The following is a 27399-nucleotide window of genomic DNA, read 5'->3' as shown; positions in this document are numbered from 1 at the left end:
GAAATATGTTTGAAATTGACATATCATTCCTGATATTTTTGCTTTAATAAAAATTAATTATTTAGACTAGGGATTAGAAAAGAAATATTCATTAGCCGAAATATATAATTTTCAAGGAACTGGTCGTTGGAAGACAGTGCAATCAATGCAAAGAAGGCACGTTCGGTCTTGCGATGGACAATGCCAGAGGATGTACCGAGTGCTTTTGCTTCGGAAGAAGCACACTGTGTCAGCAAGCTGGACTCAGTTGGGGTCAACGCAGATTGACACATCCTCGCGTTCTTTACATCAATGAGACAGCCAGCGATGTAACAGTAGGTTTTAATTGTTAAAAGTTTAAAAATTATAAAATATAAAAATATTTAAATATTAAAAGTATAAAAATTGTTAAACATTATTAAATAATATTTAATGTATATTCATTTATCGTGTGATTAATAAATAGATAATGGGCTTTGGCTCCACAACCGTACTGCCATCGGTGAACGGAGGCTTGAACGTGACAAACGGTCTCTCTGTAATTCCTGGATCCGATGGTGACGTTATATTGCCTCCACATCTTTATTATAATTATCCCTTATATTGGAGATTGCCGGATTCTTTCCTAGGCGATAAGGTAATTTTTTTTTCTCTTCTAAACATTGTGTCTTCGTAAAGAAATTTACGAAATACGCTTCACATTTTTTTGCTGGTTTTTTTTTAAATCAGACTTTTTATAAATATTATGAAAAAGTATGTGAGTTCTTGTTTTACTGAACTATTTAAAACGTTAGACGATGTATTCGCATGCTTCAAGGTTGTCTCTTATGGAGGATTCCTACGCTTTAAGACCTCAACGGAAGGTGGAATACCTCTGAGATCGAATCTTCGATATCCTATTGTGCAGTTGCAAGGCAATAACAAGATTATCTTGGAATATTATCTACATCTACCAGTAAACGATAATCGTTATGCAGTCAGGTATTTAGCATTTGTGAAATTATTATATAATATAATTAATTCTGAAAACAGAAATATACATTATCGAATGCAAATTAACTTCTTTTACAAGATTTCTAACTAACTCTTAAATTCTATGAATCTTTCGATTCTTAATTTCTTTTGTTGCAAAATATAATGAGCACATTTATACCTAATATTATTTTAGATTCCACGAGTCATTGTGGCAATTACAAAACAGGCCGGATTACAAAGTTTCCAGGGAGTTACTAATGGTTGCATTACAAAATCTTCAGTACATCCTTGTAAAAGCTTCGGACAACGGCGAATTTACAAAAACCACGTATGTAATTAAAGAAATAAATATATCAGAAATAAAATAAATTACAATATGTTTTTTTTCCAATATCATTTAATAAATTTCGCTAATAGAAATATGAAAATAAAAGTTCTAGTATACATATACTAGTATACAATGAAAATATAAAGATTTTTGCGATAACGTTTCATTCACTTTACTTCTGTGTTGTGCAGACTCTTGGAAGCATCTCTCGACGCCGCCGTTTTGACGCCCACACACTCGCCACCGTTGGCGATTGGCGTAGAGATTTGCCAGTGCCCGACGGAATACAACGGCACATCCTGCCAGGATCCCAGCATCGGCTTTTACAGATGGTACAAGAACACCACTGCCACGTCCACCATCGTGATTGATCTTGTCGGACAAGCCAGGCGCTGCCAGTGCAACGGAAGATCCAACGTGTGCGACAGGGAGACGGGATATTGCTTGGTAAGCATTACTTTAATATTTTCCAACAAGTGTACGTTATTCATGGAGATGATAGCGCGACAGGAAGTGTGCTAAGAGACAAGTGTACAAGGATATGAGTTGCACGTACAAGATAAATTTCTTACTGAGGTGTCTTTGAATCTGCATCATCTGTAGGCTTATACTCTTTTCAGAATAATTGCGTAAACGTTATTTACGTGTAATTAATATAATTAAATTACTTTTAGTTCACATTTTACATGTTTTTATATAGCTAGATCTCTTCTCTATTTTTATAATAAAATTTAAAAGAAATCGATATTATTTAATACTGTAAATGATTTTTTCGTAGTTAATATATGTGAAAATATATGACTAAAATAAATATAAACTAATATGAATATTATAAATTCTACATAGATAAGCTTTGAATAATTTTTTATATAATAAAAAAAAATCATGAAATATATTAATATTAATATTCAAAACTTTATTGCATTGTAGAATTGCCAGGAAAATACGGTTGGCGCATATTGCAACGTTTGCGCTGATAGTTTCTATGGTCATCCGGAATTCGGAGGCTGCAAACCATGTCCGTGCCCACAGATTGACAAAAGATTTTCGAGTACCTGCGTAATTCGTGGGAACAATGAACCCATTTGTCACTGCAAGCCAGGTATGTGAGCAAGAATAAAAATAATAAATAAAAAATAATAGAAAGAAAAATATTAATTTATCTTAAATTTTAAAAGGGCAAATCTATCGAAAATGTTTGATAGATATACTTTCAATTTTAAGATTTTCGATCTTAGTTTCTTGCGAGTTTACTATTTTTCTATTTTTTCTATACATTATTCGCCGCAGGTTACATCGGTAGAAAATGCGAACGTTGCGCCTATGGCTATTATGGCTCTCCTGATCTTCCGGAAGGCAAGTGCGTTCCGTGTGATTGCAACTTAGCAGGAAGTTTGAGCGACACCTGCGACAGCGAGACAGGGCAGTGCAAATGCAAGCCCGGCTCTACGGGCAGAGATTGTTCCCAGTGCACGGCGTATCGTCACGTTTATATAAATGACGTTTGCACTTGTAAGTCTATTCTGATAGAAGATCTTACCACGTTAAATAAATAAGCTTTATAAATCTAGAAGCGAAATGTGAAAGTTATATAAAATTTTTGTTGACGTGTTGTTTATTTTATTAATTTTTGATTGTGATGTAAATGCTGTAAATTATGTTTATCGTTTTATTATATTATGCTATATTGAATGTGTGTGTGTATCGCTTTTAGCATGCGATGACAATTGCACGGGAATTTTGCTGGATACCGTCGCAACGCTATCCAATGTATTGGCTACGGGAACGAGTCACATAGCAGACGGATATATCCCACCTCCGTGGAAAGAATTGACATATATCGATTCCATTGTTACCGGACATTTCAAAGAATTGGAACTACGAACTCGTCTACAGCAAAGAATGAAGACTGTACCTTGGCATGGATATAAGAAACTTGCTGAAGATGTTGAAATTATATTAAGAAACGTATGTAATTATAATATTATTAAATGTGTAATATTGTAATGATGTGATTCAAGAAGAACGAATTATGTGATTTTTTCTTATAAATTGTTACATATCTTTTTGCTTTCATTTTGCAGATGAGCAAGTGTGCGAAATATGCCGATACCTTGAAGCTTAAGAGTGGAGACTTGAAAAATAATATTTTCACCGGAAAAATTATGCTTAATAATTTAAAAAAAGACCTAGAAGGTATTACAATTTGTTTTAATTACTGAAAAATTGCGTCGTAACATAAATACTACTTTTAATGACATTCCTTTCGATTTTTCAGATACGATTTCGGAACTCAACCAATACAGTAATGATAATAGGAGAATAGAAATCAAGAAAGCTTTAAAAGCAGGGAAGATGATCTTAAATTATCTGAAATCTGTCAATATAGCCCAGAGAACCATGGAGGTGGAAAATTTTCTCGAGTGAGTGTATTATCTTTTTTAATTAAATAGAAAATTTTAATAAATATGAAACGGAAATTATTAATAAAGAGAGAAAAAACTTTTTTATAATCAATTTTCTCATAAGTTGATATTGATTTAAATCTTTTTATATTTTAATTAGTGATGTCACCAAGTACGTGGCATGGTTGAACTCTCTTTACGACACGACTGAACCTTTGTCAGTCGCTCAGGACGACGCTAAAGATTACGAGATAAAGTTGAATGACATGAGAACAGTTGTAGAAAGTACTATGGAAACGCTGTTTAGCTACGACGGCTTGTATAACCATATCAATAAGACATTCGTCGAGACTAAAAATCAATGCGCTCGTATCGAGACATTGCACGACGGAACGAACGAATCGATATCTGATGGGAAGAAACTCATTGGCGAAGCCATCGGTTTACTCGTCGACGCGGGGAACAACATTCAAGTACGTAGATATTTTCATGATTTTAAAAATAATTAATAACAAAACGATATAATTATAAAAGGGAAAAATTAATGCACCGAAAGAAGCGTATATGATAATAAGCATTTGTATTTTTAATCCATCGATATGTTTTGTTATGCGATTTCTAGGATCAATCGGATTGGCGAGACAAATTGGCGAACTCGACGGAGGAACTCACTATGAAAGAGGAACATCAGTATCAACTGAATTACGAGTATGCTAATAAATATGTAGCGCCGGCGGTGCAGCATGCAAAGAATCTGTCAAATTACGTCGACCAGTATGTCAGGTAAGATCGTGTAGTATCATTATTTGATCGATAATTGCGTCGCATTAAACTCAAAATATCATTATTGCGGCGATAGCGAATAAAGCAACGCATCAACGATTCGATTAAGTCCAACTTTCTGTCGAGCAGCCTCTTTGCCGAGACACGAAACATCGCGGCGAGCCCTCTAAAAGCCAGTCAGGCTTACAAGAACATCGTTGACGGTCTGCAAACGGCAAAAATTACCGCGATGACAGCCAAGGAAATCATCGAGGAAGTGTATAACGAGGTAAAAAATGATAGTCTGATTTTTTAAATCTAAGGTTTTATCAGGTATTTCTTTCATTTTTATCGATCAAGTCATATTTTCTCGATTTAAGCTAATATGCAATATTAAGAAATCTCTTTTTATTTTTTTTTTATAGAATTATATAATAAAATTAAATTTATATTATATTTTGATGATTGGAATGATGTTTAGTATTTTATTAATTAATTATCGCATCACTTCTTATCGTGAAACAAAATTCGAGGAAATACAATTGCTAGATTTGCAATAATGGAAACATTAGGTTTTATTAAAAAACAAATAAAATTAAACTTATAACTAATTAAATTTTAGATACCGTAGAATAAAAATTTTTATTTTAGAAGAACTTAAATTGTGCTAAAGAATGATAATTTTATTAATGTTATATTTTTCTTCTTTTAAATTTTAATTTTCTATTTCTGATCACATGATAATAAAATCTTGAGGGTTGGCTATAAATGTAATATAGATGTTTTCTCAAGGCTTTTCCCCCTTTGGGACAGAAATCGTTACTGAACGATGCCAAGGAAGTATTAGCTAAATCTTCGCAGCAGTGGAAAACAGCAAAAGAGCATAGTAAACTCATCAAGAACGCAAACGTTGACTTGGAGACTCACAAGCAAGCTGTGCTGATACTGAAGGATACATTGAACAACACTGGCATAAACGATAATGAAATAAATGTGAAATTGCGAGAGCTGCAAAGCAATAGCAAGAAATGTAAGTCTGCATTTTGCAATCTGTTTAATAATATTAAAAATTACAAGCTATTTATCGAATAAAGAAAATTTTAGATAATAATATTGTATTAATAAATATTGTTTTATTAGTGCATGAGAATCTATTGGATATCTTGGAAGAGAATAATAAAGTAACGAAGTCTGTAAGTGATACGCAACGACTGATCGATGATTACACACAAGGCATTGCCGATAGACTAAAGCCGAAGTTGCAGGATTTAAAACGCGAAGGCGATTCAAAGATTAGCTTCGCCAGTGAAAAATGTAATGTTTTGTTCGACTTATTTAATACTTGGCTAATTAAATAATTCCGGATACTTGTATAAAGATTTGATAAAGATCGAATCATGGAAATATATGAATTTTAGTGTCAGAAGCGATGGGCAGTATTAAGACAACTGACGCAAAACTGATAAGTCTGTCCAACGCTGCGATGAAGCGAAAAGCCGTTTTCGATAAGTGGAACGACACCTTAGCCACAAAACTGCAGAATCTTAAAGATAAAATCGCAGAGGCCCGAAACACCGCCGATGGGGTAATCATAATTCACTTGTTTGAATATCTTGATACAAATTAAAATAAGATCGATTTTGTAAATTATATTTATAAATTATATGTAAATTATATTTATATATTAATATTGATTGCCAGATGCTTGCACGAATTAGATTTTGCTAATTTTTAATTAATAAAAAAAAAATATTAGAATAATGGTTCGCTTTTAGATTCGCGTTTCTCTGAGGTCGGTGGAGGGTAAGGAATGCATTCGTTCGTACAGACCGGCGATACTGCAACCTTCGGCAACGACATCGATCGTGATGACGTTTGCGCTTCCAACCGCGCGTAAGGAAGGTTCTCTGTTTTACTTGCCCAGTGGAATTAATGTACGTGTCATAGTAACACAATTGATCTGTTAATTCAAATAAGATGAAATACAAATGAATATTATAATATAATGTATAATATAATGTAAAATTTCGAAGATTTTATTTTTATTTTCTACAGGACGATTTCATCGCTCTAGAAATAGTTGACAGAAGAGTGCGATTCCTGTGGAATGTCGGTGGCGGTACTGGTATCCTGACGCATCCTGAAATTCTCGAAAGCGGCGATTTGCAGAATGACAAATTTTGGTATCGGATCGAGGCTGAAAGGCAAGTTACAATTATTTGGCATTGTAAGGATTAAATTTACGGATCGTGGTACCTTACAATATTAATTTCGAATAATCAAATAATCAAAGTATATAAAATATAAAGTATATAAAGTATAATAAATAATAAAATAATCAAATTCGAATAATCAAATGTTTGACAATCTCAGAACTCGACACACAGGCAAGCTGAGCGTACATAAACAAACGTCGACATCCGGAAAGTATCTCCCCGTCATTAATTCGACCAACTCCGAGTACGGTCGTTTCGACGTTCTACCTACAGATCGAGTGTGGATAGGAGGTATTCCTAAATCGCAGAGAAGACCCATAGAATTGATGGCTAGCAACGGACTTCCGGGCTGCATTCATCAGGTGATCCTCGACGGAAGACATATCGGTCTCTGGAATTTCATTACAACCGCGCCAGATAAGGCTTGCAAAGCTTGCGTGGAAGGGTAATTCGCTATGAAAGCTATTGATTTAATTTCCTCTTTGATATTTTCGTATATATCTAATTTAATAAATTTTATATTATCGATATTTTCTTTTACACACGCAAAGATAAATTATTTATAATTTAGTTATTATAGCAGTAATTTACTTATATATGTAAAATATGTATTGTCTGTTTTATAGAGTGGAAGATGCCAGAGATGATGTGGCTTACAGTTTCAACGGCGAAGGATACGCCGTGAGAAACAGAGTCTCATCTGGTCCGTATAATAAATATATGTTTGGGGTCTCAATCAATTTTCGGACATACGATGAAAATGCATTGCTATTTCTAGCCATCAACAAAGATAATGTATGAATGTATTTAAATTTGTCAATTTATATATACATAACGCAATATATAATCCAATGTTTTATTTATATTTATTATAAGCAGAATCAGCACATCATGATCTTCCTGCGAGAAGGTAGAGTGATCCTCCATGTCGGCTATGGTGGAAACGTCAGTATGGAAATGTCCTCGACGTACAAGTATAACACCGGTAATTGGACAAAAGTGGATGCTTTCCGACAATATCAGGTTCGCAAGAACATTGAAAAGTGCAGTTTGAGTATCGGTGGCGATAACGACAAGCGAATTGGTGCACCCACACCGCAACCCAAGAAGGAAGACATTCCGGACTTGGCACAAGCCAAATATTATATTGGCGGGCTACCGCCGAGCTTCCGCGCCGAGAAGCTGATGTTGCCTTCGCAGGTATCATTCCTCGGATGCATGTCTAATATCATAGTTCAAGAGGGCTACGACCCGATGGCCGAGCAGTATTATGGAGTAGAGCCTAGTTGTAGTAATAAGGTGAGTTATCTTTCATCCTGCGTGATAATCAAGCCAAATTTTCGTCCAAGATACATAAAATGAATTAATTTTTATTTGTACTTCTTTAAAAGATATTTTCATTATATAATTAAATGTAAACTGATTTTATTTTGTTAACGAATTTATATTTCTATATATTTCTCTAACGCAGCCATTAAGGATCGTTGGATTTTACGGAGATGGATACCTCGAGCATGACTCATTCACTTTTCGAAAAATTCACTCCGTACTGAGCTTCTCCTTCAGGACCATGCAGGAAGCAGCTATGTTGCTTCTCTCCACGTTTGAAGGTCGCGAAGACAAATTGAGCGACAATCTCAATGAAGAAGCAAAAGTAAGGCTTTATTATGTAATACCATTTGGTTTTTTATTATAATGAAAATTAAATTTCGAATAGTAAATTAAAATTTAGAGTAAAATTCTATTTGCAACAAAATTTCGTACATTACAGAATTTACATACAAGGAAACGTTTCTGATTTTTTTCAGAGAGATAGTTATTACTCTGTTTGCATACTCAATGGACAAGTACAAGTTCGCTTGAATGCCGGCAAAGGTGAGATGGTTCTCCAATCGAACAACACTTTCAACGATGGAAAGTATCATTCAATCACCATCATAAAGAAGAGAAAAGAGATAGAATTGAGAATCGATGATGCGTATCAGACTGCAGGAAAATTACCTAGCAGCATCGCAATCAAATCTCCCGATTCAAACGGAGGACTTTTCTTTGGTGGACTACCAGCTCTCATTAATAACACTAAAATGGTCGCTACAAATACACCTCTGTACGGTGCTATCAGAGATGCGATTTTTAACGACGAGTAAGTCAGAAAATTAAATTCAATTAAATTTGTGCAATTATTTGGAAGCTAATCAAAAAATCGTTGAAATCTCGATGCGATTATGATAAACAAGATTTTTCTTGACTATTACGTTTGATCATAAAATTATTACTTTACTTTATTGTAGTGTTTTAAAAATAATATGTATTATAATTGATTGATTTTTAATTGTTTGATTTAGAATCATTCGATTCGATGATGCCATTAATTTCGATCACGCCTTAATCGGTCGTTCGGGACCGAACATAGGAAAAGATACGCCGAGTTACGCGCCCTCGGCATCGTTGTCCCGAGGAATGTCCACGCAACCGGAAGGATGTCAGAAGGTGCCTTATTACTCGCTTGAACCAGGCGCTCTGAAATTTGGCGACAAGTCGCACAGTCACACGCAGCTTTATCTCACCTTCAAACAATTTTGGCAGACAAAATACAGGCTAGAATTTGACTTCAGGACATACTACCCCAACGGGTTGCTCTTTATCACTCCGGTAAGAAAGTCAAATTATATGTAATCATTAATTAATTTTATTTAAAACTGAATTTATATTTAATAAATTTGATCAAAGTACACAATTTATGAGAGTACTTCTTTTTAGAGACTATTTTTTGTTAACTTATTCTTTATAGTCATTATAATATACATCTTATAGGGTGTGAAGTTAAGACATTATTTAATGATGGTCATCCGAGACGGGCAGCTTCTTTTGTTGCTAAAGACCAAACAAAGAAAGGAGATGTTGCTCAAGACGCCATTTAATGATGGCAATTGGCATCACGTCGTTATCAATCACGATGAGAGAAGACTCACTCTGCTGGTGGACACCCAAACACCGCGTGTCCTCAAAATACCGAAGAAGATAGCTTTAACACCCATGATGTATATCGGTGGTCTTCCGGAAAGCGGAACGCCCATTCCAGAGCAAGTAGTCGTCAAACTGGAAACTCTAAAGGGTTGTATCAGAGGCTTGAAAATCAACGGAACCGTCTACGACATGGTAGGCTCCAACAGTAGAGCCTTCAATGTCGGCCAGTGCTTCCCGAGCGTTGAAAGCGGGGCATATTTCCAGGACGAGGCGTACGCCGTTTATCGTGAGTCGTAAAATCATTGATAAATATAATAGAATGTAACGATGAAAATTATTAAAGAACGAATATACATATCTTGGCTGTGGAAGGAAAAAGACAGTCTAAATCCGGACATATCATTTTGCTATTATGTTAAATTTGATTTTTAGAATGTGACATCTTAATTGCTACACAAAAAATTGAATATAACATGTGAATTAATAGCTCACATGAATATATAAATTGAAATTGTATTCTCCTATATCGAGAAATGTTGAAAAATACGAATCCTCTTCTTGAGTCTTTGTAAAACTGATTGCATATTCTTTTAGAGAACAACTTCGAGCTGGGCGCCGTACTCGAACTTCAACTGGAATTCAGAACGTCGGAACTGTCCGGGGTGTTGCTGTCCATTAGCGCGCCCGGTGGCTCGCCCTCTCTGTCCTTGGAACTTAACAATGGCCGAGTGATCATGTCGGGTGATCTGGGTGACCACAATCCGTTGTACGTAGAACAACGATTCGCCAGCCCATACGCGATCTGCGACAATCGATGGCACAGAATCCAAGCCGTGTACAACGATGAAGAGTTGGCGCTCAAGGTGGATGAGTTGGATCAGAAATATGGTCTGCCTACGAACGTCAATTATCATTTCATGGGTTCCACCGCCTCCGGTCCATTATATATAGGCGGTATACCAGGTAAATAATTATCGACCGCGTATAGCACTCAATCACACATTTAATACATACCTATCCAATAGACCTGTATGATAAACGAATATGGATTCGTTGCTTCCAGCATCAGCTGAGAAAGGCTCGTTGATAACGCGGGACCACTTCAACGGGTGCATCAGGAATGTGATGATAGGAGGGGAGAGACGAGACTGGACGGACATGGCCGAGCTGCACAACATTCATCTGAGCTCGTGCCCAGTTCAATGATAGCGAAACGCGAAGAGAGAGACAATTGCTTCGACGATCAGCATTTTTTTTTACAATTCCAAAGACTGTTCGAGGAATTCGCGGTCGCACCGGAATTAACGTGCCATATATTCGCAGACGACGATTTCTGTAAGACCTTAGACTTTAACAAAGCCAAAAGATGCTAATCGTTTCGTTAGGCTAAAGATCGTAACTTAAAGGCTAGAAAGGAAAATAAAGAGACCGTACGGATCGGTCTCGCGATAAATATAAATGATGGCACGAATGAGCAATTTCGTCGCAAATACGTGCGCGTGCGAAACGCATGGACATTTACGCGCAAATAGCAAGAAAAACCACTGCCATATAGTTTAATTACTCGTCGCAAACAACTTGTGTACATCAGTATTTAAATGCTATTATTTATTATTATTAACGTAGATCCAATCTCGTGATCTCGTGATCGTAGCGTCAACGATAAAGCAAAACGCGAGTTATACACGTTTTATACTTTTATAGCGAATAATAGACTATGGAGCTCGATATGCATGTACATTGTGGGAGATCGATTTTAGATCTAAAGATTTCGAAGAGAAAGGAAAACGTACAAGTGCCCTGTAAAAAGATAAGTGTCCTTTAATCACACGCACACAGAGCGAGAGATAATCTTCGAAGGATATTTTTAATATTTAATGACATTCTCTCTCGATACACCCACAGATTCTCTCATTAAACTGTAATATATTATACATATGCAAAAAATAAAATTAACAAATGGCGCATCTGCTGTTATGTATAAAATATATATACACAAGAGAACTACGGCTGTGTCATTTTGATTTATCCGCACTTTTATTCTAAAAAAATCTCTATAGACTTTTCGGGAAATCATGACGCAGCCTTATAGAAAATCTTAGAACAATTTCATCTTTCTTTCAAAACAAAGATTAAATTCAAAATTAAGTACTAAAAGAATTGAGCTTAAAAAGATAGAGAGAAAGATGATAAAACGTTATGTTTTATAGTCGTTGACGAGTACTTTTTGTTATACTGAATTTGTATTTACAGATATTTAATGTAAAAGAAAATCGAAATTTCTCAAAACATGCTGTTTATGTTTAAATTATAATTAAGATCAGCTTTGCCTTCGCGGAAGAGTAAAAAGTCTTTTACACGACACACGCACATACACACAAATGGGTTATTAAATTTTATTGATGACATTCGCTGCGAAGAGATACTAACAGTAAATTATGACCCAAATCTTACATGATATACTGAATAAATATACATATCGTCGAGTAGGTAGGTATACGTTCGTTTTTTTTATATGTATATAAAAACATAATATATTTACAGACACGCGCGTGTGTGACGCGGATATAGAGAACTAATTCGCCTTGACGTGTTGAAATTTTTGCGACAATAAAAATCGGCAATTATATATATATATATATATATATATATATATATATATATATATATATATATATATATATGTATATTACGTAACGATAATTGTTATTATTATTAGTAAGCGCGAATTAAACCGCGGCGCACAATTTTCGTGCCGCAATTTTCGCAATTGTCTGTGCCTTCCTTTCCGTCTTTCTTTCATCTATCGTTCATTTCCTTTTAATCTTTTAGTTATCACATCTGTCTCTACCGCCACGTTTTTTCCCCCATCAGCTCACTAATAACATCTATTTTTCGAAAAATATAAATATCAAGCATAAGCGACCATCATCGAGAAATTCCTCGTATAACGTCGTATAACTTTGTAATCAATCCCATCTCCATAAACCATTATTCTCGTTGGCTCTTAAAGATTAATGACTATTTATATATATATTTATCGCAATCTGTTCCTCTATCCCTTCTTTTCTATTTTCCCTCCTCAAACGCATCATTATTATAGACTTACCGCAATTTACACTCCATCTCAAAAAGATCTCATTCTTTTTCTTCTTTTATGGCGCGTACCTCACGTTCGATATTGTCAGGTCGGACTGTTTCTGAATCTAAGATTCTCTATCTGATAACTTTCTCTTTCTCTCTTCATAATATTCGGGTAGATTTACAATAGACAGGAATATAAGAGCAGTGAACTTCTCTTTCGGATTACTGTAATCTCGACGGAGTTTTAATCTCATAAATCCCTCGTTATACACGTTAAAAGGCGGGACGAGTAAAGCCAGATTGACTGACATCCCATACGAATTGAAAATACATATTTTTCAACATCGGAATTCGATATGTCGCGTATTTGTGTCCTTAATAATCCTGTATACGTTTTGTGTTACGCCATCGCAGAATATGGAGGGTCTACCTATACTCGGACCTGTTCGGCCAAGTCGAAGACTTATCGTACAAAATGATCAGAGAACAATATTTGGATAGACCCCGTCCAAGATGGACGGAGAACCGGAGGGAAAATAATCGTACAAAAACGAGATAGACCCCCAATATTGTCGTATAAAATGTCTACTTTAAGTCTACCTATTCCTAATTCCCTCTCCTCTCATGTTTCTACAACAACGTGACAATAAAAGAAACAGATATCCGATTCGAAAAATTCCATTCAGCGAGAATAGGAAGCCGATGCCAGTCCTATGCGAAAGGCGAACGTCGAATTTATATGGCACAATAAATATAGTAGAGTTCTTCCGATAAATTAACATTCTCCACATACACGCAATTCTGTTCGCTCGGACTGACTAAAGTTTCGCTGAGAAATGGCGGGATACCCATGAGAAAATTCAATACAAGTTTGAGGCTGTCAATTCGTTAAATGTCTTTACGCACTTAGTCCAATGTTACAATGTTCATAACATAAGGCTTCATAATGTTTTTTTTTTTTTTTACTTTAGAGGAAAGCAGAATATTGACTCATTAGATAATAAACTTTCGCGGGGATCGTGAGGCTCCGTTCGAAAAAGTACAGTTCTATCGATAAAATTCGTAGTCTTAACACGACGAGCCACATCTTCCACCTTCCTCTTACAAGACGATAAAGAACACGATCGAAGCGCAACTTGGGAAAACAAACGTTTCTTCCCCCCGCAGCCCTTTCGCGAGGCAACGATATATTTATGCAAAAACATCCATCTTTTATACACAATGATAACTACCTAATCTTCCGACGAAACGCATCATTCGCTTTGGCGTAAATTAATACATGCCTTGCATAACGTTTGTGTCTCGCAGAAACGATAATGTCGCAAAGATCTTTACAAAGAAACAGATTCATGTGCAACATGCGTTCGCGGTTGATTGTTGAAAGCTGGTTTTATATTTTGCTTCTCGCTAATTAAGCAACAAACTTACACGAGCTATCGTTTGTTTCATCGCAAAGTATCCTTTCTCGCAAAAAAAAGGCAAGAGAAGAGATGCCATAAGAATCGCGCTACGTATTACAATTGTCAACAGTCGCGAGAAAATCGCATAGAGAAATACACAACATGAGAAATCATTAATTCAATCATCTTCCATTCGTCTGAAATGTCGATGTGTATCTTAATTAGTAAAATATAACAAACGAATATCAAAAAAACAATATTTCCCGATTAAAAAAAGATATTACACATATATAAATATAAAAAAAAGAAATGAAATTTTTCAGGTAGAAATACATCGCGATGGACTGTTGTAGAGAGCGTGAAAAAGTAAAAACGAAGTCAACAATTTAATGATAATATTTGCGTAAAATTAATGATTCCTCATATTACGTTTCAATTTTACCTTATACTCTTTAAAAAGTTTCAAACGCTTTAGAGAATAATCGTTCAATAATTTAGATTCCTAGTTTAGATGAATAATGAAAAAAAAACCTGTACGGATCAATCACATTATGCACATACATACATTACACACATACACACATGCACGCAAGAATAGATGCCATCCTCTCTCTCGCTTTACTTCACAGAATAAATTTAGGAGAAATCGCTTAAAAAAAAAAACTTCTACACAAATATTCAGTACAGTCGCACGTCCACGCAGTCGCAACACGGCGATTTACACGATTACAAGACGGTTATACATGTCAAGTTAGTTCGCAAAATCGGAAGAAGGGATATTTAAAGGGGTATATTGTATACAACACAAATCATTCTTATATAAGTAGATACTGATAAATCTTTATGACACAGTGATTGATGCTGACGCTTTAGAAACATGTAAGATAGAAAACGCAGGAAAAAAAACGAAACAGTTTTCTTAATAACAACGCTCTTTCCCTTCCTTCCCTTTTTCGGAAGCGTGCAATCGTCACGAGAGGACGGATTGCGCGCCGATGTGATAATTTCTTTATCGGGGTCAGCACCAATCAATTGTCTTTATAAAATTGACTAAGAAACGCAATGTATTCGCATTAATTTAATATGGGCTGTATTAAAATAGTAACTATATGAACAACAGAGGGCACGGTAGCGTAATGTTAAGTGTGTGACACTTGTGTATGTAAAACTATATGACGAGCGGTATGTCCTTCTTGTTCGGTAAGTTCACCTTTTTTCCTTGCCAAAGACTGTTGTGTATCGTAAAGGCATCTATGGTCACTGTCAGATGCTTCGTGTGAACTTGCGAAAAACATTTTCCGCTGGAATTATATCTAAAAAAAAAAAAAAGAATAGAGAATTAACATTGAGATGATATTAAAGGAAATTTGTAGAATGTGTAGAGTTAAAACATAGAATTGAGAAAAAATTAACCAACAGAAATTCGAAGAATCAAAAATCGTTGTGTCAAGCTTACTTGAAAAACTTGTCGAACATATTATCGATGACTTGTTTGGGCCCAGTACCGTACAGCTTGGCTACTTCTTCCCGTTCGGGACAATACGAGTAGAGAGCGCGGAATTGGCAGCCGGCGTCCCGAAACAGGATGAGGAAGTGTTTGCTCTCGGACCGACTGATCTCTTCCAAAACTCTCGATTTGGCTTCTCTGTTCACTGTACCGGGGAAGACACAATATTCCACGGCGTTCAGCATTATGTTGCGATTTGACTTGGCTATCGGCAGTTTGTACAGTCTCGGGCCTATTGTGGCAGATATTTACCAGTTAATTCTTTAGCTCTTATACATATATTATATAATTTGGCGACTTAATTATAAAATATCAAAATAATGCGAGTGTGTTAAACGACATTTTATAATAATATACTTATTGATTTACCATTGTAGTCCATCATAGAACTGGGTGTACTGCTGATATCGCTACTGCCATCGTCATAGATCCTTTTCTTCGATGTCATCAGGGCGGGTGGTAGCGAACCAGGGCCTGATGGTGATGTCAAATGCCTCATGCTGCCTATACCTGGACTTGCGGCGCGTCTCGGTGGCGTCGATCTGCCCAAGCCGCTGTCCGAATCTATATGTCGACACATCATAGCATCTTGATTATTATTCACGCCTGCAAACGCATGCTCCTTATATAAGAATAGAGATCTCAACGAGGCGAGGCGAACATATAATATTTTTCACGAAGACGAATAGAAGACGATATTAATTACAATCTTTCTGCGATTGCATATTTTTTTCCTTTTGTCAGCCACAAGCAATCAGAAGAAAGACTTTCAATTTATTAATAACAATAGCTAGCCACCGCCCCAAAGAACATATTAGTCATTTGTTACAGGCGTAGGAGCACCTTACCTGAAGAATGTCTATTTTTTCGCAACTTTATTTCGTTATGAAAAAAATTATTTCCAACATATTTAAATATATTTTATAGTTTGATGAGAGGATTGAAAACATTATGTTATCTATTAGCTCGTTAATTATACTAGAATGATTCTAATGTATATGAGAATTACATTTTTAACGTGTACTAATTATAGAGAAACTATGAATCTTTTGATTGATGCTAATGTGATGATTTAGCCAAGTGCTATTCATTCTAAATTTAATCCGTGAGCTATGCGAAAAAACGTTCGATCGATTATTAACTTTGAATAATGGACATACAGCAAATTCATCCGCATTCTGACCCAAGGTGAATCTCAATCACACAGATTAAGCATTGTGTTTGCAATGAATTTGCTATACCTCGTCACTATGATACCTGGAAATAAAAACAGCGAAGGGATACAAAGTGGAGTATCCAAGAGATGATGGGATAAACCAGGACACTTAGATGAATCGGGAAGGTTATTGTATAGATGGATACCATAACCATTGACAGAATAAATCTGAAAGAAACACCGATTGACAAGATATACCCACAACCAACTGTACAACAAGCCCAAAACAAGCTTTCAATCGAACCTTCTCTACGCGATAACAGCAGCAACAGCAGCGAAAATGAGTCGTCCTAAAAAAATGACAAAGTTCCTCCTCGACGAAGCTGCCAAGAAATGGAGAAGCGTTTTGCGCAAATCAATAATAATAAATCGTATATCGCTCTTGAATGAAAAAAAAAAGAAACAAAATTCCGTTCGTCGTAAAGCCAGGTCGGGGGAACTTTGCGTTAACTTTGTACACTAAAAAGGAAAAAAAAAAGAAAAATGCGTATGATCGACGTGCGTGTATGAATCACTTAGGCGCTGTCACCTGTGCTCTCCAACCTGTCGCCAACATGCCACTACGTATACGTGTGTGCGTGTGAGTGCGCGTGTGCTATTTTGCCTACGAGAAACGGAGGGACGGTGATAATATACATATTATAATATATACATGGGACACATTGAGACTGTTGCACGATATAGAAGGGAGAGATCGAACGTATTTCCAAGTCACTGTGGTGCTTCTTACCGCACAAATTCATCAGGGAATTAGACTTTCTCCCCTTAAAGTTTTGGTAAGTCTGGTATTTAGGCCTGCCTCTAATCTGTTGTTGAGACTCCTGCGCATCTGCAATAACGCAATGTTTGCCTTGTTACACTCAAAACGCCATGTACGATCAGAAAGAGAGAGATTAAATAAATTGGGAAAGAGTGATGCTTCAATCGTACGCATCGGGGGGAAGGGGAAAAGGCAAGCGAGCGGGGGAGAAAGGGAAAAGAAGGGAGCCGAGTCTAACTACGAACTATTTCCGCGGGGATACATCGAGAGAACTGAGGTGGCCGGTGCAGTTTTTGGTGCAGAACAACTGGTTGCGTTCCAACTGAAAGAGATGTTCACTACGAAGGCGCGCTACTTGTTAAATTAAAAATAAAAATAAAAAAAAACAATGAAAAAAAACCGGAAAGAGAAACACAGTCATACCCGTAAAGTGTCGCGATCTTACTCGATCGCTCGTAGAAGTATAATCAAAGGCTAATCAAATGTTCGAACACGCATTCATCGTAAGATTCTGATAGCTCTGCCCATACCAATGTGTGTGATACATCCTGTAATGAGTCTACTTTCGTCAAGCCAAACAACGTTTAAAAAACGAGAACAATCGTACAAAGAGCCTGCGGCATTCCCGCGATTAAATCATGTAAGCAACATCGAACCCACCTCTGGAGGTCTTGTAGGAGCCACGTCGACCGAGCTGATTCACGCTGCGACAAGGCGAGGAGCCTCTACCATCATCGGGTGAATCTACGGAAGATACTAAAAAAACGGGATATTTCTATTACAATTGATTTCAACTCATTGCGGGGTTTTTTATGCTACTTATAAATCTATAGATGTACTATATCGAATAATTCATATACATTTACTATACATTGTGTATACATCAAATTACAGATATCGAAAAACAAAATACGTGACATGCTAAATTAAAAATCAAGTGTATTAAAATAAATGTCTTATGAGAAAACACTGTGAAATTATATAATTTACTGCTTAAAATTGATTGCTTTTCAGTAAAACAAAAATTATTTGTAAAAAATAAAAATCGCTACACTTTCATCATTAAATTTAAATTTAAACATCTTTCTTTGCACATACTACAAATAATATTATAATAATTAATATGATATATTTTATTCTATGTATTTATATTAATTCCATATATATATATATAAAGCAGTTAATTAGATTTTAATTTATTTCGCAGATATTTTCGCATCTAAAATTTTTGGAAAAAAAAAGGAAAACAATAGAAAAATTTACGGGTTGTGTTCTGTATCAGATATAAATGTTGTGACAAACAGAGAGAAAGAGAGAGTGTGTGTAGTGCATACCCCTGAGACTGCCGCCCCGATAAAGAGGGCCGGAACAACGTCGGTCATCGAGATGAGCAGCAGTGAGACTATCCTGCGAACCCCGGTAGTAGTCTCGCCTCATCGTCGGGGAGGTCAGCGACGCTATAGTAAGTGTGTTAGTGCAAAACAAAAATCGGCTCGGTATTTTCTGTACTATTCTAGTTTGGCACTTAGATCATGACCGCACAATCGGCACATGTTCTCGAGTTAGCTCATTGAACGATGCTAGCAATCTATTAACCGTTGATGCGGCAATGAACTAGCATAGACGAGAAAATTCGGAGCTTGTGAATATGTGATTGGGTGGAAATTCGTAAAAGAAAAAAAAACCAATTGCAACAGAAAAAAAACAATTAATATAGCAAGAGTGACATCACTAAGATTACGGAAGAAGAAAACGGCTCTGATTGTACAAATCTTCGCCATGCAACGAATAAATGCAAATTACAGTACAACATCGAGGAGACTGTTGCTATTAGAATATTATAACAAGGGAATGCATTTGTGACACAACCAACTTGAAAAGAGATCTATCTTCTTGGTGATTAATGCAGAGATAGAAATTTCAATTTTTCACAATTGATAGTATTTATAAGAAATATGTTTCCTTTCTATTTTACTTTTTCTACTTTTCGACAATTCTATTAATACAATAAATCTAAATTTCTTTTTCGCTTACATATCTAATCCCCAAGAAGTATTGATCGTTGCAATAGATTATTCAACAGATTGTTCTGCGAATATAATTTGTAAGAGCAATCTCACCTGTGCTCAAGTTAGAAGAGGAACCCTTCTTTCCGCGACTAGGCGTAAGAGCCCCAGAGTCCAACACTGCACCAGCATCTCCGTGAATCGTTTTGGGTCGTGGTCGAGCAGGTGTAGTTTTGTTACGTAATTTTGCTGGATTTATTGCATTGAGGAGTTCCTTATCAATTACTTTACCCTAAAGGAAACGATCAAAATAATCATACAAAACAATATATATTAAGTTTAATATAATATTAAAGATGATAAAATGATATATAATTTCCTGATAAAAGCTTTCAATGTCAAATCTCTTCATGTATTTGTCAATTGCTTACATAATTCGCACACACTCACTTCTCTCTCCGCTTCTTCTATCGCCTTTTTCACTTTATGATGCTCCAAAATAGCAGCTCGTCTCTGTCGTTCTTCCTCCTTTTTACGAGCTCTCTCTTCTGCCTTTAGTTTGTCTTGTTCCCGACGCGCTTGGGCCTCGACTTCCTTTCTTTCCTTCATTTCTTCCTGTCTTTGCCTTCTCTGTAGCGACATTAACATTATCCTCTCTTTCTTCTTCTCCATTTCGTCCATAGAATTCTATAAAAAAATTTCATTCAAAAAGTATCTTATATCCGAAAATTTTACAAGCGTAATTAAGAAAATTTTATAAGCATAGTTATATCTTGTGATATTTGTGATCTTTATTACGTGAAGATTTATTATTATTGTTTGAGTATAATCAATATTATTGCAATTCACATACTGGATCGGGATTCGTAAGTTGATTCCCAATCACCAGACCAACTCCGGAAGCGTGTCGACCATCCGTGTTGCTGTCGCGCTGTTTCTCTCTTTGCCGTTCTCTTTCAATTTCTCTCTTAAGCTCTCTGTCCCTCATTTCTTGCCTCTGCTGTTCCCTTTCTTCAGCTTGCCGCAATCTTTCTCGTTCTAATTCTCGCTGAGCTTCCGCTTGCTTGTGCCTTTCAACTGCGCTAACAGGAGGCGATTCAGAACGCATAAAGTCTTCATGCTCGATGTAAGACGATACACTTCGTTCCTAAAGAAATAATTATTTTCTAGAACTATTTATTACATATTATATACATAATGCAATAATTCACATTATTTCTATTAAATTATGTTCTATTAAATTATGTTCTATTAAATTATGTTCTATTAATCGAGAATCTAGCTGCAAAATTTGAATTTGCAATTTATTATTTCTGAAATATATATTATATCTCCTTGGAAAGCACGAAATTGGAATCGTTATTTAGCAATATATTTCTTGCTTTAAATACATTCTTCTAATAAATTCGGCGATTTTTCAAAGATGCAAACGATCAAGTAGAGTATAAAATAAAAGAATAAGGTAAAAGGTAGAAGATAAATAAAAGAAAAGCTAAGAATATGGAGGTTTGATTGTAACAAAAAATAATTAATTAGCGCTCATTAGTAAAAGTGCGCTCTCACCTTCTTCGGGGACATTCTTTTCACCCTGAGAGTCGGCTTCGGTTTCTTGGGAGCATCATTGTCGAAAGAAATATAGAATCCTTTCTCACCCGCGTCCGTGGAATCAAGAGGCGTAACGTCCGGAGTGGCCGAACGTGACGTTTCTCTTAATGATGGATGAGGTTGGAAGGAATTCTGCGATATCGTGGGTCTGGTTGGTGACGGTATTCTATACGTACGACTACCTGACGTGATGTTCAAGCCTCGAATACCTTGCGCAATGTCGTCATCATTGCCTTCAAAGCAAAAAAGAAGATTTAAAATGAGAGATCTTTATGCATCTCTTCTTCTGAATAAATATAAAGCAAGAGAGGATAAAGAAAAATACAGTTGCAAAATGTGGGTGAACATTACGCAGAATATTAAATTAATATAAAATTTAATTACCAATGAAAGATATATTTTGTGGCTTCATATCATCGGCAGGTGGAGCTGGTACTGGAGTATGCAAAGCGGTAACCTGCCTCTTTTCCGTCGGACTTTCGCATGAGATCGGGATGTGGTGTACAGTTGATCTCTTAGGCTCGGGACTTTCACTAATTAACTGACTTATTCGATGAATCTAAAATAACAAAAAATATAGATGCACACTGAAAACACTAACACAGCAATATATCATCGCAACACTATTTTCTTGTATAACACAATAATCGTTTCCTTTTGTTTATAAGTATCTGTCAAACTGGAGGCAGAAACAAGTCGAGACGAACCTCATGAAAGCATTCGCGTGAAGTTGCAACGCTCGACGACGAGCAAAAGAAATACATGTTATTTAAATTTACAAATCACTTCGAGAGAGAAGGCTGTAAATCCGAGCCGCAGCGTGACCGCATATACCTGCCGGTGTGGGTAGTGTCTGCCATGTTGGGTATCAAGAACAAGTGTCTATAAATGTACATTACATCACCGACTGGTTCGCATACGCATATACGCGACTCGGACCGAGTCTTCGTATTGAGGTGACTAAATCGAGTTGATAATCAGCATATACATCGTGAACGCTGGGCAATAACTTTTCATTCACGCTGCGTAATCGCTGCTAGGTGCAGCGATCAGTCTTGCTTCGTCTTTTTATCTTTTATAATAAAATGATGCGTGTATGTGTGTATGTATGCAGAGAAGCTCTTGGTACAAGTATAAATAGAAATGTGTGTATATGTGTGACGAGAGAGATGATATAAAGATATAATATAGCGCTATAAAGATATAATGGAATTTTTATGCCGAGTTTTTACGTGTTGCACTTGTGGAAGCGCGGAAAAAAAAAGAACACGAAGGAAAGATAATTACTTCTGGGAATACTCACAGCGTTACGATGTTGCGGACTAGCAGATGTGGCTTGTGTTTGGTTGAAAAGCGATGAAGACGCCGGATACCCGGCGGGACCGGGATGGCTCATTTGATTATTACACAGACTATGATCCCCGCCGTTGAGGTACCTTGGTTCTTGAGTATCGTGCAGAACGAATCCCTTTTGCGCCGGGTGCGGCGCGGCCCAAGTCCTCGTGGGATCCGCGTATATGCGCATATCCTGTTGATAAGCTGAAGAAAAACATTCAAAAATTTACTAAAGTCATATACACTAAAATTTAAAAAGGAAAGTACAATCGTTACATCTAAAAATTATTTTTGTAAACTCTTTAAACGACAAGAAAGTTATTTTAACATATATGCGTATCCAAAAAAATTTTATGTCATTTCCACAGTTATATAAAATATCTTATATAAAATATCATTAATTTATACATTTATCAGAAATTATCATTAATAGAATTAATATATTATAATTATAATTTAATAATTAAAATAAATTATAATAATTTAATAGCTATTTTATTAATTGACGAATTTATTCGTATAAATTGTTTGGCCTATTAAAAATAAAGATGATGTACCGGCAGGTTGAGGGCTAAATCGAGAATCTATAGACTGTTGATAGCCCACTGCAGCCATTTCATTGGCCAGGCTCTGGGCGGGTGCCGGCTGACCCCACATTCTTCTCTGCACTTGCGGTTGATCGTGCAAATAGAACTGCGATTGCTGCGGATCCTGCAGTCTGGACGTTAACGGATTCATCGGCGGCATTCCATAAGTCTGTGAAAGAAACAAAAGTTTTGAGAAACGGTTGATGATGTGAACGCGAAGTGAGATGTACTTTCGACGAAAAGCACTCACTTGCATATGTTGTTGACTAAGACTCTGCAGTTGTTGAAGCTGTTGTTGCATCTGCTTCTGATGTTGCGTCATCAGATGTTGCTGCTGTATTTGATTCTGCTGGCTCGCTAAACGTTGTATGTCCGCTTGAATTTCGCTCAGGCTGGTATTCATTCTGCGATAAACATTTTTTTATGTATGCTCTATAATTTAGATTTCAATACTAATGCATCGTGAAATACGTAAAGTAATAATTTATCGTATCTTATCTTCTTTATATTTATCTAAATATGAAAGAGCAGATACTAACTGTGTTATAGATTGACGATATTGTTCGGGATCCATGTTCTCGATATCCGGAGTGCGTCTGGTTTCGATGAATGGCGCGTTACCGTCGTGTTCCAACCACTTGTGTTCGACGTCTCGTACATCCTCACTAATTTCCTACATTCGTTATCAGAGAAATGAAATGTTTCAGAAATATATTACACGATGCTACAAATGTACATGTAATATTGCGATATAAGAATGTTGTGTCTTTAAATAAAAACCTAGGAATGTTCACATAACAAATAATATTTATAATAAAATAATTAAAAGTTTAGGATTTATATATATAATTGCATATTTTTTTAAAAATATACAACACTTGTTGATTCGTGATATATCTAACACGAATTAAAAATTATTGCAAGGTAATGGATAAAATTAAATGCTTAAAAAAATATGTATATATTTAAATTATTTGTCACTGATTTGCACTTGTGTGTTTTTATGTGGCATTTCGTTATTCCTAAAGCTACACGAATATTTACCCGAGATAAACACGAGTAAAACATGATTCAAGTTCGCCTAATTCCTCGCACGTCCAAAGTAATTGACAGTCCACAGACAACAATAGATTGATCTAGTTACAGTCTGGAAACTTGGTGACACAATTCGTAGACGCGACATTATCCGTCTGTTTGATCAATATCTTATATAACTCCGCATAATGTCAAGACCTCTCGAATTTCTTCGAGTTTTCGGTGTAAGTTTTAATTCGAGGTAAACATTAATTACGCCTGTTGAATTTAAATGATTCACTGTCGAAGCCACAATGTAATCAGAAATGGAAATTTAAATGTTTGAAGAGAATAAAGCTAATTAGATACTCATTAGAAAGAAATGCATATATACATGTATCAAAATGTAAAACTTTTATTAGTAGAAAAGTTTTATTGATAGAAAAGAGAAGTTATCACACACATACATGGTATTGGAAATCATGATAACAACAAAATTGAAGTGCTCATCTTTATTCCGCTTGTATCATGATTTCCGATACATTCTGTACATTGTATTATTTGAATAACCGTCACCCGACATTGATGTAAATGCAAGCAATTACATCGCTACTCTTTTCCAGGGAGTGTTTAGTATTTTATCATGCATGGGCATCATATTAGCAAATTAGAAAAATTAGCGAATCATCTCGGTGGAGGTTTCGTTTTCGTATATAATATAAAAAAGCGTCGAGAAGCATAATAATCGTCCATTGTAAAAAATATTTTACAATAATTTCTACCAACAGGGTATATAAATATACGAAGCGGCAAAAAGTACACTTTGTAGCATTATTACATCTATTTTGGAATCATCTAAACATCAAGAGGGGAAAATGACCGAAAAACACTTTTTTACTGTCATTATATTAAAGATGAAAAAAAAAGAAAAAAATTTAATTGGCATTTAAAAGCCATTCGCATAAGCGCGTATAATAACCGTCTATTAGGAGTATTAAAGGTAATGAACTGCTTCTCGTCTACGTGGAACTAACTTGCACTTGCCGATAATATCGTACCTTGAGCGAGAAAGGTCTCTGTGGTTTTTCTTGAGGGAGTTGTTGAGGTACAGAGGACGCCTCGGAAACGCTCGTCGGGGTCGCCCCGGAAGATCCGGAGGTTACAGGAGTGGGGGGACCGACTGTCTCGGCCGGACTGTCCCCCCCGGACGTTGACGAAGAGGGAGATTTAACCTTACCCTGCAACCAGCCCAACCAGCGTGCCTTGTTAAGAGTACTCAGAGTCCGCCACCAAATCATCACCACCAAACACCATGGTGTCGAGTGCGTTTCCCCCATGGCCAAAGTTCAAATTACGCTCAAGCGCATCGAGTGCCAAAGCTCATCCAGAAAATGGCACGCAAATCATATCGCTTAATTCAACAACAATTGACTTGGACTACGATAATACGCAATATTTACGTTATTTCTAATTCAGAATTTTATAAGAAAATTTATCTCGTAGAAATAAAATTAAATTATATATATATACATATATTTCACGTTTCTCCAACTAATATTATAAAAGATAATGTTATAATTATATGCGACTAGAGTACTTTAATTAATTATGTTAATTATTATATTCAGATTTTTTTCAATTTAAAATTTTTTCTCGTATTTTATATGAATAAACTTTAAGAAATTATATATATATGTACAAATTATTTCTTTGTAAAACAGCATGCAGTGCTTTAAACAAGATGAACCTATCTACTTTTCTTTATTACTCTTTAACATTCAACGCATTCACGATTCTATCAATACTTTGGAACGAACATTGAGATAAGATAAGATATAAAAAATAAAATTGCAAGATTACATGAAGAAAAGATGAAAAAGACATAAGAATATGTATGTATGTTTTGTTGCAAACGAAATAGTAAACAACACATTGATTGCTCTAGTTCCAAGATATTGATGCTATATTTACAAAGAAAAATCTGTCAAGTGCTAGAAAAACACTAAATTTGACAAACTGGTACACAATTTCTGCCTAAACAGAAATGTGATTTGAATAGAAATTCAATCTTGTTATAAGACACAGATTCAGTGCATTAGCATGCGCTTACCATTAAGTACAGCTGAAATATCAGAAAGAGAATTGTGTTAGGACAACATCTTGTGTTAGGCTAACAACCGAGATTATTTATGGAGCAAACAAAAAAGAGATTATGTCCTTCTACAACAAAAGCAATTACATGACAATTACCAATCTAGATGAAGAATCTCTATTTAAATATAATCAGATAAACAAATAAGTTATGAATAAAATTCGGTCATTAACTGAAATTAAACAATATATTTTACATCTACTTTACGAATGACATTACAACAATTTCAAATAATACTTTTATACATTTGTACAAGCAATACTATATAATCTGGCTTGCAATTTCGCAAAATTGAAAATATATGACACGGAGAACAAAAAGCGGAAGAAAAGAAAACTTTATACTTTTCGTATTCACATTGCTTTTTATACTAAACACCCGTTCCTAGATTCGAAAAGTAGCTTTCTGGCAACATGGCAGATCTGGTGTTTCGATGAAACACTCAGCATTCCATAATTACCGTATCTCGATTTATTTTCGATTTCATTCATTATTAGCTTGCATCTTTCTTTTCATCAAGAAAATAAAAAATAAAGAAAAGAAAAACATCGAACCACTATCTATAAGAATGATTCATGAAGAACTGATACAATAGAATTGATTGTGATACTGATGAAGTTGAAGTAGATTAATGTGTATTACACAGTCTTCCTAAATTACGTCTAAAGTAATCGCATGTTTTACCTTAGTAACCGCTTGCAAGAACGCCGCCTTGCCCACTTTCTGCCGTTGCTTCGACATAACAACTTCCATCTTTCGCTTCTCATTCTCTATATGTCGTCGCTTTTCTTCAAGCTTCAGCCGTATGTTATTCAACTGCGAGGCCATTATGGTGTTACCGCCGTTCTCATCTATCATGGAATATTTTCAATGATTTCAAAGATATAACAAATGATATAACAAATGATATGAATATAATTATTAGCAATATTTTTAAATATTGCAAACTTTTTATTTAGTTTTAAATTAATTATATATATATGAATTACGCTATATCATAATCTGATAAGTGTTTGAGAAATTAAATATATTTATACTTGACCTCAAAGAAAGTATATCCATTTTCAAAGTACACAAAGTCTAAATGAAATTTCTATTTTG

General features: G+C 35.5%; 2 protein-coding genes across 12 annotated transcripts in view; one reads left to right on the top strand and one right to left on the bottom strand.

The window, feature by feature from the left end:
- Positions 1-12281, top strand: part of LOC105251592 (laminin subunit alpha-1) — a 142460-nt gene extending 130179 nt beyond the window's left edge. For both annotated transcript variants that reach the window (XM_025413615.1, XM_011258526.3), the window contains 27 exons: positions 117-314; positions 446-616; positions 797-960; positions 1148-1282; positions 1474-1729; positions 2213-2384; positions 2573-2794; positions 2997-3250; positions 3367-3478; positions 3561-3705; positions 3848-4160; positions 4310-4470; positions 4600-4738; positions 5242-5479; positions 5590-5763; positions 5868-6034; positions 6225-6383; positions 6505-6653; positions 6823-7110; positions 7292-7460; positions 7545-7964; positions 8137-8319; positions 8474-8808; positions 9011-9317; positions 9480-9918; positions 10227-10595; positions 10696-12281. In XM_025413615.1, coding sequence (XP_025269400.1) covers positions 117-314; positions 446-616; positions 797-960; positions 1148-1282; positions 1474-1729; positions 2213-2384; positions 2573-2794; positions 2997-3250; positions 3367-3478; positions 3561-3705; positions 3848-4160; positions 4310-4470; positions 4600-4738; positions 5242-5479; positions 5590-5763; positions 5868-6034; positions 6225-6383; positions 6505-6653; positions 6823-7110; positions 7292-7460; positions 7545-7964; positions 8137-8319; positions 8474-8808; positions 9011-9317; positions 9480-9918; positions 10227-10595; positions 10696-10838 — 5982 coding nt within the window. In that variant the 3' untranslated portion in view covers positions 10839-12281. The remainder of the gene's footprint in view (positions 1-116; positions 315-445; positions 617-796; positions 961-1147; positions 1283-1473; positions 1730-2212; positions 2385-2572; positions 2795-2996; positions 3251-3366; positions 3479-3560; positions 3706-3847; positions 4161-4309; positions 4471-4599; positions 4739-5241; positions 5480-5589; positions 5764-5867; positions 6035-6224; positions 6384-6504; positions 6654-6822; positions 7111-7291; positions 7461-7544; positions 7965-8136; positions 8320-8473; positions 8809-9010; positions 9318-9479; positions 9919-10226; positions 10596-10695) is intronic.
- A 145-nt stretch (positions 12282-12426) lies between these two features.
- The window catches only part of LOC105251591 (patronin), a 56950-nt gene continuing 41977 nt past the window's right edge, over positions 12427-27399 (bottom strand). For 5 of the 10 annotated variants that reach the window (XM_011258517.3, XM_011258518.3, XM_011258520.3 and 2 more), the window contains 17 exons: positions 26983-27149; positions 25205-25384; positions 23672-23805; positions 23383-23536; positions 23103-23301; positions 22514-22749; positions 21595-21769; positions 21169-21443; positions 20459-20752; positions 20056-20292; positions 19720-19897; positions 18934-19056; positions 18260-18355; positions 17570-17668; positions 15993-16187; positions 15573-15855; positions 12427-15429 (listed from right to left, as the gene is read on the bottom strand). In XM_011258517.3, coding sequence (XP_011256819.1) covers positions 15285-15429; positions 15573-15855; positions 15993-16187; positions 17570-17668; positions 18260-18355; positions 18934-19056; positions 19720-19897; positions 20056-20292; positions 20459-20752; positions 21169-21443; positions 21595-21769; positions 22514-22749; positions 23103-23301; positions 23383-23536; positions 23672-23805; positions 25205-25384; positions 26983-27149 — 3170 coding nt within the window. In that variant the 3' untranslated portion in view covers positions 12427-15284. The remainder of the gene's footprint in view (positions 15430-15572; positions 15856-15992; positions 16188-17569; positions 17669-18259; positions 18356-18933; positions 19057-19719; positions 19898-20055; positions 20293-20458; positions 20753-21168; positions 21444-21594; positions 21770-22513; positions 22750-23102; positions 23302-23382; positions 23537-23671; positions 23806-25204; positions 25385-26982; positions 27150-27399) is intronic. The other 5 variants (XM_011258519.3, XM_011258521.3, XM_011258522.3 and 2 more) reach the window with 5 other exon arrangements.

This window comes from Camponotus floridanus, unplaced genomic scaffold (assembly GCF_003227725.1).
Source record: "Camponotus floridanus strain SB8 unplaced genomic scaffold, Cflo_v7.5 scaffold7, whole genome shotgun sequence".
Classification (NCBI taxonomy): domain Eukaryota; kingdom Metazoa; phylum Arthropoda; class Insecta; order Hymenoptera; family Formicidae; genus Camponotus; species Camponotus floridanus.
The sequence above is the reverse complement of the archived record's forward strand: the minus strand, read 5'-3'. Positions and strand labels throughout refer to the sequence as shown.